This window comes from Liolophura sinensis, chromosome 3 (assembly GCF_032854445.1).
Source record: "Liolophura sinensis isolate JHLJ2023 chromosome 3, CUHK_Ljap_v2, whole genome shotgun sequence".
Classification (NCBI taxonomy): Eukaryota; Metazoa; Mollusca; class Polyplacophora; order Chitonida; family Chitonidae; genus Liolophura; species Liolophura sinensis.
This window is the reverse complement of record NC_088297.1, coordinates 17,988,848-18,000,450: the sequence shown is the minus strand read 5'-3', so window position 1 is coordinate 18,000,450 and position 11,603 is coordinate 17,988,848. Positions and strand designations below refer to the sequence as shown.

General features: G+C 39.4%; 1 protein-coding gene across 1 annotated transcript; it reads left to right on the top strand.

The window, feature by feature from the left end:
- The first annotated feature begins 276 nt into the window (after nucleotides 1–276).
- On the top strand, nucleotides 277–11,362 carry LOC135463437 (uncharacterized). The gene is made up of 7 exons (XM_064740697.1): nucleotides 277–407; nucleotides 3,497–3,704; nucleotides 5,065–5,161; nucleotides 5,770–5,927; nucleotides 6,448–6,662; nucleotides 7,843–8,026; nucleotides 11,065–11,362. Exons 2-7 carry the CDS (start codon nucleotides 3,503–3,505, stop codon nucleotides 11,253–11,255), a joined length of 1,047 nt encoding a protein of 348 aa, XP_064596767.1. The 5' UTR covers nucleotides 277–407; nucleotides 3,497–3,502; the 3' UTR covers nucleotides 11,256–11,362.
- The last annotated feature ends 241 nt before the right edge of the window (nucleotides 11,363–11,603 follow it).

Genomic DNA, 11,603 nt, shown 5'->3' with positions numbered 1-11,603 from the left:
GCTGCATGTAGATATTATAAAAATATGACATTTTGTTTTCGCACAACTCGAAACATTGGTCGGGGATTTCCGTGCCTTGTTGCACCTGACCGGAGTTGAGCGAAAACCTCCGAGCGATGTTCCGATTTGACTCGCTCGTAAGCGCTCGGAAAAACGTTCGGAGTTTCCGTACCTTGACCGGAGTTAAGCGAAATCTCCGAAAGATGTAGGCTGACGAGTACTGTTGGGTTAACGAGCACAAAAGTACGAGACCTAAAATGTACGAGACGTTCTGTTCCGGCGCGCTCACCGGCGTGATACCGGGCCAATGCCGGACCGGAGGATAGCCATTCCTTAACGAACATTCTGTAACAGTGAATTCTGGGATCTGGCGCCAAGAAAGCTGTCGGCTGCTACCTAGAGCTACGGTAAGATTGTCTCGAACTTTTATCACGAAAACGTAAAAACTACAGACTGTTACAAAAACATAATGAGTGACGGCAATTCAGTACATTTCACTTTCACTTTCCATTTTCAATTTCTAGATTATAGATACATACGAGTAGGCCAAACGAAGGCCCTGTCTACCTATATTATCAGTTTGGCACGGACAAGGATAAATTTACATGGGGACATTGTCAATCATTGGGAAGCACTGAAATTGTAAAGGCTAAAGCAGACATGCTGCATTCTTTACTTCGTTTTTGATGCCATGCTTATTTATTGACACAGATTGCAATCAGTGAATCACTAAAATAGTGAGTACATGTGACTTATTAAACAAAGTCAGTTGACAATATGTCGTACTGGACTAAAAGAAGGCGGATACATGAAAATGTAAATAAATATCTGTCCAATATAAGCATTGCTCAAAATAGTTCAAGGTCATGTCAGCTTAAAGGCCAGCAAAGTAGACAGACAGCTTTGGAGCATGGTTTGGTGAAAGGTCAAGAATTTGTCTGTATTAACAATGATCAATCCAGTGGAAGTACCAGTAGTACTACTCCATCTGGCATTGGCAGTAGTAGCCGTACTACAGCCGATGTCTCTATCAATACTGCCACTTGTTCCGTTGACAATACCACTACCGACATTAATGCTAGCTCCAAACAAAATAATACATTCACAGACAAAGCAGAAACCAATGATGTATTATATGACATAATAGACAATGAAGGGACATTTCCTAACAGTATACCAACAATGGATGTAGACAGTGATAGATTTAATGATTGCGGTAGTACTGATTCAGAGGAAGAAAATGTTTTGTCGTCAGATTTGTTAGCTGCATGGGCAGTTGAAAATAACATCACTCACACAGCAGTTGGCAGGCTATTAGTCTTACTTAGAAACCATCATCCAAATTTACCTAAAGACCCCAGGACTCTTTTGGATACTGGACATGTTGTGGGGATAAAGCAGATATGTGGGGGTTCTTACTATCATTTTGGACTCCAAGGCTGTGTAATTCGAAGGATAGAATTGAACAAAAATATGGAATGTATCAAAGTCATAGATGTTCAGGTGAATACGGATGGACTCCCCATTTTCAAAAGTAGTAACACTCAGCTGTGGCCTATTTTGGGAATGATACAAAATGAAGCAAAATGCCAGCCGTTTGTCATTGGGTTGTTTGTTGGACAAGAAAAACCAAAGGATCCTTCTGAATTTTTGAAAGATTTTATCACAGAGTATACAAAGCTAAAACTAGAGGGGATACAATACAAAGGTAGGCATTACCAGATTAACATAACATCCTTCATCTGTGATGCACCAGCACGTGCCTTTATCAAACAAATCAAGTGTCACGCAGGTTATTCCGCATGTGAAAAATGTACGCAAAAAGGCGTGTATAATGGGAAAATGACATTTCCTGAAACTCATGCAACGCTGCGAACTGATGAATCATTTGAAAAGCAGGAAGATAAGAACCATCACACTGGAACAAGTCCGCTTTGCAATTTGTTCTCTATGGTGTCACAGTTTCCAATTGACTATATGCACTTAGTGTGCCTCGGTGTAATGCGTCGTATCCTTGTGTTATTGATAAGGGGTCCACTTACAATTCGCTTAGGGCCTCAGACAAAATTACGCATTTCAGCTGCCTTGCTTCACATGTGTAAATTTATACCTAAGGAGTTTGCACGAAAACCCCGTTCACTGTCAGAGATAGACCGATGGAAGGCAACAGAATTCCGCATGTTTCTTTTGTACACAGGAACTGTTGTTTTAAAGGACAGTATCGCTGATGAGTTGTACAAAAACTTTCTTCTGCTCTCAGTCGGAATTACCATACTTATAAGTCCGTCTCTCTGCTATCAGTTAGTGGGCTATGCACATGAGCTTCTAGTAAGCTTTGTCCAACACTTTGCGCACCTTTACGGTGCTGACCAGGTCGTGTACAATGTCCATAATCTGGTCCACCTTGCTCAAGAGGTGAAAATACATGGTCCTCTTGACACAATATCAGCATTTCCTTTTGAAAACCACCTGAAAACTCTGAAGCGGCTTGTGCGGAAGAAAAGCTTGCCATTACAGCAGCTTGTCGCAAGACTGAAAGAGATCTCTCAGATATCTCCCTCAGCTGCCACATTGCCCACAGCTGCTGATGGTGGACTGAAAAAGCAACATTTTCTTGGTCCAATTCCACAGGGATATAAATACCAGAACTGTGTCCAATACACAGAAGTTGAACTGGACCATTTCTGTGTTGTAACAGAAACCGGCAACAATTGTGTTGGGGTAGGGTCAAAGGTTTGCCTCATCAAAAATATTTTGTATTGTGGTGGAGATGTACTGGTGGTTTATCAGTCATTCAGATCATGTAGACCATTTTTCTCTTACCCTCTCAATTCAAGTGAAATCAACATCCACATGGTCACCGACCTCTGTGACAAACTCCATGTTGCTCCCATCCAGGAAGTGGTTCGGAAATATGTGTTGTTGCCATATAAAACTGTACATGTCGCAATTCCTCTTATTCACAGCTGTTAGGTACAGAAAAGTGATATACACGTGACATTATGCAGGGTTGGAGTCTTATACATGTAGAATCAGTAGCAATAGTCTTTTTTGTGTGTTTTTTAAATTTAATCCAAGAGCGATAATTTGATCAAATCTTTTTGTTGAGAAAGCCCCAAATGCCTGCCTTACCATAACTTTCTATTTCCCAGACATTGCCAATATATATGTATGTATGTATATTGATTTAATGATACTGTGGTTCAAGTTTCTAATATTTGTGAAAACATTAGAGGACCAACTAGAGGGATTGTCATTGAAAATGGAAATGTACTTCAGTTATTAGACAATAAATATCTACATACTGTACATACATGTATTTAAACCTTTCCAAGCTTGAACTAGCCTAATCATGACACTGTTTAATTATTGTTTCTAAAAGTCTAGTGAAGGACTATAAAAGAATTGAAGAACAATGTTGTATGTGACATACACCCCAAATGTAATTGTGATTTGTGTAAATGTACTGAATTTGTGAATCCTTTCTTATTTACAGACATACATGTCATTGACAATGTATGCCGTCGTAGTTTTTGTGGAGACGGATGAAGTAGAGCTTGTTGCTTCCAACTGGTTACAGTCTCAGACAAAAACTTTTTGGCCACCGTATCGCAATATGTCTAACGTAACTAAAGCTGTAAAAGACAGAGTAGCAGCTGACAAAACTTGGCCAAGTTACAGCATTCGCATCCTGTCTGCTTGTGGTGAGTATCATGTAAAACGTTTCATTATTAATTTTAACTCATTATATTACATGTCAGACATACAGTTCAGAAAATGGTGATTCTAAGGTTCTAAATAATGCTGCATATACTTCAAAGGGAAAAACTAACCATTTTAAGACGTGTAAACCACATATTAATTAGTCTCTTGTTACCTGCAGGCTGCAGAACTGTACATTCATGGGGCAGTTTTGACCTTCAAACCATCAGAAAATAGCTCCAATGTATTCCTTTTTGATATCAAAAAATGAAAAAAACCTCTGTGATGGTGAATCATTACAATCATGTTCGCCGACAACACACTCAGATGAATGACTTGAGGCAGGTTTTCCATGCATTGTTTTACAGGTCGTGCAGAAAGTGTCATGCAAAAAATTCATCTCAGGTGCTGCACCGATAGCCTCTAACGATAGCAATTAAGCATCTTATATTGGTGCAGCAATGTTTCACTGGTATCACAAGTGTGCAACAAAGCAATGGTTTACTTCTAGTGCTCTAGTTTCCTCAATGTATGAAGTTGGTGGCCGTTGTGCAAATACATGTAAGGTAATATTGAATACTTAAATGATGTTAAAACAAAACAAAATGAACGTACAGCGGAAAGAGAATAACCAAAGCAGTGACGTGTGTGAGACATTGGGATATTTGGCTCACACAGCCGAATGAAAATGTCTCCCTGTCACTTACCTCAGACAGGGTTTTATTCTAACTGTTCATGTGATTGCAAATATACTACCACACATGCCCCTTAGCAGCGCGGTTTGAACAGAATTAGGTAAAAATAAATACTTGTTTAAGTGTTGACAACTAAGAAATTGAGAAAACTCGGTTCGCTGTATTGTTTACACATAACAATGGACAATATGAAAATGAAATGCATAGGTGCCAGGCCTTGGGGAACAAATGCCCCCCACAGCAAAGTCCCAGAATATGCTGGGATAAACCACAATTGGTCAGTCAGGTTTAAACCACAATTGATCTATCATCTTATCGCCTAATTCAGATATTCTTGCCTGTGGGCCGTGGCGCAGGGAAGCCAGTGATCAACATGTTGGGATGCAAATTCAAACTTTTCGAGAACAATGATGCTAGTAGCGCTGTGAAAACAGAGCCGCATTTGCTGGAGAACTAGCGCATTCCATCACTGTATAATACAGGAGGGAAGTTGTCGGTGACTTGCCAAAGGTCAACTGGTGGTCAACTGGTGGTTTTTCCCTGGTTTTTTTCCACCCAACCATAAATACTGACCTTCTGTCATATAAGGGAAATACTCATGAGTACGGTGTAATAAAAATGGACTGTAATCAGTCAGTCAGTCAAATGTTCTGCATTTTCCATGCAGATAGCTATGAGGATGGCAGAAGAAAGCTTCGAATGGCCGAGGAAACCTCAGACATACAAACAGATGATGAAGTTGGAATGGGGAAGGGTGCAAGAAGGTACATAGAGAGAACAGCATTAAAACAACACTATTACAACAATAAGTCTCCTGTAAAGAATAAAGAGAAACAAATCAAAACTTAAAACACTATCGCCCACAGCCATGGAGTAGTGGCTAGCGCTCTTGGCTGCTGAAGTGCTGGTCAAGACATCCCGGGATCGATTTCCCATAGTGTCAGGGAATGTTTCTCTCATTCCAGGCCGTTTGGCTGATTGGTTATGAGGCTATCTTTTGCAAGATGGACGACAACGCTTGTAAGTACCAAGAAAAATCAGGTAATATTGGTATTAATGGACTGCAATTCGTTTGAGACCTCCTGCTGTCCACCTTTGATTATGTGGAGAAGTTGTCAGTGACTTGCCAATGGTCGGTGGTTTACCCTGGTTTCTTCCAGGGGTTTCTTCCACCCGGGGATGCCCAGAAATACTGACTCGCCATCATATAACAGAAATACTGAAAGGAACGATCTCAGCCTTGCTTCACAGAGCAAATTAAGATCGCGCTGCTTCCAAACTCGCATTTTTTTTCTGACAAGAGCACTATCATAATTTGATAGTGAACAATAATGTACACATGTTATAATGCACCGATTGCCTTACTGTACAGGCGCAAAGAGCGAACACTATACAGCGACACAGACGATGATGGTGATGATGAAGCTGTTGCCGGACCAGTTAAACGCAAACATCTCCCCCCAGCCCCGCCAGTCCCACCTTTTCCAAGCCTCCATGTTCCTGCTGGTATACAACTGGACAATCGACAAGGTACCGTGTCCTATCTTACACAAATTTAACATGTAAGGCTTGTTTTTGAAGTTCAAGGTCAAATGCCACATTTTTAATATTCGTTAAAACAACCATAAACAGCATCAACTGGAATATGTGTCATCAGGGGCAAGTATGAATAAAGCAGAGTACTGATGACGTCGTGACGTTCTGAAAAGCAGGGGCGACAAGCAAGGGAGATTTGTTTACATTCAAGTGCCACAAGGCTGTGGTCGATAGATATGAGTCGGAATTCGAGAATACACGCGTGAAGTACACAAAATAGTATCAAAAATGCAAAAAGACAATCATTGTGCAGGTAATGTGATTAGTCAACAGCATAAATACCGGTACATCACGCACTCACACATCGCACTGAAAGGACCGATGATGTAACTAAATCAACAGCCTGATCTTGAAAGTTGTGTGACAACAAATAACACTAGCTGTAGACAGATTTCATTAAATCTAAACAGCGTGTACATTAAATATAGTTATAATGCTCTTTTTTCAACCACAGACAGAGAAATACTAAAGGCTATCAGTGCTGTCCAGGTATCTTTGGATGAAGTCCGCAAAGAGGTTTTGTCCCAAAGACAGCTGCTGAACATGATGATCAGCAAAGAGGCATCAAGTGGCACCATAGATGTGATGGATACCTTTCCAATAAAGTCCATGGAAGAGCTGGATGGAATGGAAAACAAAATTGAAGATAAAGAAATTGCTAAATCACTGGTAAGTTTGTTGATGTCTGTCTGTTCATCTATCTGTAAGCAAGCTTAAGCTGACAACTCATCTTCTCGTACTTCAAGATGCTGCTTCAATTATTTCTGAAGTTTTTGCCCTATTATGATAGATATTAATGATAGTAAATTCTTGTCCGATTTTGGACAGTATGTGCCTATACCTGCAAGAGAGCTTGTCAACGCATCTGCTCCTAAACTCATCACAGGATTCTCTTGTAACGTGGTAAACAAAACGGATGCCATGCTGGGATGGTCATCTCGTCTTGGGTGTTACATGGCTGCAGATATTTCCGGAGTTGAAACTTCGTGGACATGATGGATTTCTTATTTGGATCCAGCTGCTACAGTGTTTTCCAAATGGTATTGTCGTGGTCAAAACCAATTGAGTTACCTCAATGAAACTTGGTGGGCTGATAATTTTTTTGTACTGGTATGGCAATTTTATGTCACTATTGTGCCTTATACTTTATTCTATGTGTTTTTTCTACCTTCCTATGGCTGCCGGTAGATGTAGAGGGCGGGGGACATGGGTGGGAGGTCTTATGGTACATAATAATCTATGGAGGAGGGAGTACATAGATAAATATGGTCCACAGCGGCTGATTTGGATGGGGAGGGGGGGGGGGAGCATGGTACATTAGGCCTACTATTATCAGCGGCGGGGGATTTAGGGGAGAGGCTTGGTACATAATAATGATTAACGGAAGAGGATTGGAAGGGCAATGGCAGTACATAAAGATGGTCTATTATGGAAAATGGACAGGGGGTTGGGGGTGGCAGTATGTTAAGGTGCCGTTAAGAAAGAAAATAAGGTAAGGCAGCTTGAGTAACATCACAGAATTTGCAAGATGATATTTCAGGAACATGAGATGTTTCACCTTAAGGATTGATGAATAGAATTAGTATGGGGAGTTAGAGTGATAATTTCAATTTCAATTTATTATTCAAGCACAATTTATACTCACATATAAACATGGCTCAGATCAGACTCCCACCCAACCCATCACCACCCTAGCCAACTTTTGGCAAACAACTGTATTGCTTTACAGCTTGAAAATTTTCACTTAGCATCACCTTCAGGATGTAAAAAAAAACAATATAGGTAACCATCAATGCTATTTTGGCTTTACAACACAAGGTTATTATACCAGTATGTAATATTATTGTAGGTCAATCAACTCAGCCTCATCGGGGGTTCTAATCTTAAGGAGGCGACCAGACGGGTGATGTCTCAAACCATATCCCATAATGTTGCTCTGAACCTTAATTGGGCAGGGAGGAAGGGCTGGAAAGGTCAGCAGACTGAACCGAAGAGAGCATTTGGTGGTCTGCGCCTATGCGCTGCAATGAAAAGTAAGCATTTTACTGAGCATTTGTTTTTGATATTAATGTATCCTGGACAAAGTTTATGTGCCTGCATTTTGGTCCTTGGCAATTTGCTTCCCATCTATCGCATTGGTGATTGGTGGGTTAAATATTATAGTTTTTCATTCTCTCTTTTTTTTTCATGACCTAATTGGAGTTGAAGAATGTTCATTTTGTCTGTTTTACCTCAGTCTTGTATTTTGAGGGGAAGAAAACTAAAGAACCACAAGTATCCTAGCTAAAAGGGCTTTCGTTCCTCATTCTATAGTTGGTTGTACTTTTGGTAGCATGGTAAACTGCTAATTATGCTAATTACTGGGAGCTGCCAACATTGAACTGAACTATGTTCTGTCGTGGAATAAGTTAAAAAAATTCTTTATGTACTATCCCCTTCAAATATTGTTGTTGCTTTTTGTTACATTTAATAGAGATGGGAGATCGTAACAGTGCTTTTAGAAATATAAGTTGAACTGTCCTGATCATAAAAAGTGCTTGAAACAATCCCTACCTACAAAGAAGAAGAGTCTAGGAGATCAAAAATGGCAGCTCCAAGTAACTACCATAATTGGCAGTTGATTGTGGTGTTGCAAGTCGTAATTTCAAAGTGCGTGCAACTATACAGGTGGAATGAAAGGCCTTTAAGCTAGGATAATTGTGGTTCTTTAGTTTTCTTACACTTAATGAAATAAAATCCTGTCAGGTGATTCAATCGCTTAAATAATGGACTATCTTACAGAATTGACCTTTTGTTTGACAGGCAAAGCGGCAGGCATGAACGCTCAAACAACTGGTCCATACTGATTGTCCATTATGTAGTTGATTAGAGGCCCTGAAGGAGACTTTTATTTCTATTTCCCATAATAAATCCTGTCAGGGTCATCAGGTCGCCTTGATGAATTGACCAGTTGTTTTTGGGCTCCAGCCTTCGGCTCAGGGGTTTAGCCAGAAATCTGAAGCAAGGTGTCCAATTTGCCCGTTTAGAGGTCATTTTTCTTGAGAAGGGTGTCCAAAATTGAAATTTTCCTATCTCACTCATGTTAAAACTGTTGAAAATAGCCCGATAAAATGGGACCAGTTTCAATTTTGCCTATCCAGTTGGAACGTTGCTTGGCTTCTCCCTTAATTCCGTTTGATAATCCATTATCTAGGCTGTTAGTTGACACAAATAACACAACAGTACCTGTAATAGTATGCAGGGCGCAAATTATAATATTAGAATTTCCACTCATCAACATTGCTATTATAGCAAGTTAACAACTCCGAGAAAAGACATACAATTCATTTTGACTCTATATTTAGGTACCTTGCTACATTTCGCAAATTATACAAAGGGTATTGCAATTCCGAATTGAACACAGAGTATTCTGCCAATTCTTTTGTTATGCCACATAGACCTTAAAAGCATAGTAAGGGTTGATAACAAGTTAGTCTCAAATGAAAAATGGTTCACAAAAATATTTTTATTTATTGTCTGCGATTTTTTCTTACAAAGTTATGAGGATTTGAAAATTTGACTTTATGGAAGCCTATTGAGAACCGAAGAACCAGTGACGTCACAGGAATTTGTTAATTCCGCAGCAATTGTTTATTCCGGCATCAAACTTTCATGATTTAATACGCAAGCCAATATCACCCAAATCATTTTAATCGAAGACGTAGTATCCATCCAACATGTATGATCTACAGAAATGAAAGCAGAATTATGACATCACTGGACCTTTTTATGGCCGAAACAGGCCTCCATTGAATCTAAAATTTCAAACGCTTATAACCTGGTGAGGAAAAATCGTAGAAAAATAATAAAAATATTTTTACCAACAATTTTTTATTGCCTTTCATATGACGATAAACTTCGGTGAGGCCTTATTTTCTTTTCTTTTAAACGGGCTATGCCGGACATTTTCAGCAAAAAGTGGAAGTGGTAGTCGCAAATCAATCCAATCCTATGCCATTATTAAAGAACAGCCCAAAATATTGCCCTTTACCATAAATCAGGCTCATTGATGCACGCCTTAGTGTTTAGAACAGCAGATAAAGTTCAATAAAACCGTTAATTCGGGTTGAATTAGCAATTTTATCAACTTAATCAATGGGCTAAAACGTGCATGGATGAGGCTGATTTTTGGTGGGAAGTATTATTTTGCCTAGTTCTGTACCAATAACATAAGATTTGATTGATTTGTGACTATCAATTTTTTTTTGCTGAAAATATCCGGTATAGCCCCTTTAAGTAATTTCTTGGTTATTGGATTGGTCAATTACTGCTGGTTACAAAACTCGTTACATACTATAAAGGGATTTAGTTGAACTTGTCATTTTATAAGATTGGAAAAACAGATACATTAAAAGAGCGGCATATACAAAACCTTAATAGTGTAACCGACGTAGGAAAGATGGCTTAATGTCACTTGTGCATTGTACTGTGACGTCATTTACACTGGTGTTTGTCTTGATGCTGTGTTGTGTCGTCGGTATAAGGTACGCTATTGTGAGAAAACAATAAACAGTATTTTATTCCGACAAGAGTAGCAGAATGGGATCGGCAAACAGGCGAATGAATAATGTTCATGAAAAATTATGACCAGTTCTAATCAACCGTATTACAGAATCCGACCTCTTGACACTGTCCTTCCAAAATTTGCCTTGAAAGTGCCATTTTTATCAGAAGTAGCTATAAATGGGTAAAGTTAGGTTACCCAACCGTCTGAGGTGCCCCTTTAGTTTAAGTATGCTTGCCCCTCAGCATCTTGAGTAAGGCCTATGTGATATTTTTTGAGTGTGAATGCATACAAATTATTCACATGATCAGTAGTACAAGCTGGCCTCATAAAGACATCCCGTGATCTCAAACCATCTCGAATTGGATAATTTGAAAGCCAATTGTTTTGTTTCTTTAAATGGGCTTATTCTCAGAAACTTTCAGTTTGCCTAGGATGATTCTATACACGTTGACGTGTAGTTATTTCGATACAGTTGTATTCAAAGAAACTGGCAGTTAATTTGCCTTGTGAAATGTGTGTTCACAGAAGCGATGCTGAAGAACGTTGCCTTCAAAACAACAGAAGACCAGGTCGAGAGAGAAATGATGATATGGCTTCGCAACGCCTGCGACAGGCATGGGGGCAGGAAGAGGCGCGCTGAGTCTCAAGCCACTGTGTCAGTAGTGACTGTTTCGGAAAACAGCAAAATCGCTGAAATCACTGAAAATGAACTTTGATCGGTCCGAGCTATTTTCCTGTGCTTGATTTAAGAGTCAACTCTTTTTGTGCCATTGGTGCAGGTGGGATCAATTAAACTATTTGAAACTTACATATACATGTTGGTTGAGTTCCTTACTTTATAAATGTAAATAAGTTCTGAAACTGTTTTGGTGATTCACTGGTCTCCCACCAGTTTGTATTCTTCATCAAACCTTTTGCCAAGAGCTGCTATGGTAACATTTTCAACCTTAAAGCCAGAGGTTTTGACAGTCGTACTGTTTGGCATATATGTTGCTTTCTTGTCGACCAATACAAAAAGGTTAAAAAAATATCAAGGTAGGGTTACTGCAAATATCAATTTAACA

Excerpts from the sequence above, each read along its gene's own strand:
- LOC135463437 (XM_064740697.1), top strand. The coding sequence starts at position 3,503 with ATGTCATTGACAATGTATGCCGTCGTAGTTTTTGTGGAGACGGATGAA. Across the intron at positions 5,162-5,769 it reads ATGGGGAAGGGTGCAAGAAG|GCGCAAAGAGCGAACACTAT; the intron begins GTACATAGAGAG and ends CTTACTGTACAG. Across the intron at positions 5,928-6,447 it reads ACAACTGGACAATCGACAAG|ACAGAGAAATACTAAAGGCT; the intron begins GTACCGTGTCCT and ends TTTCAACCACAG.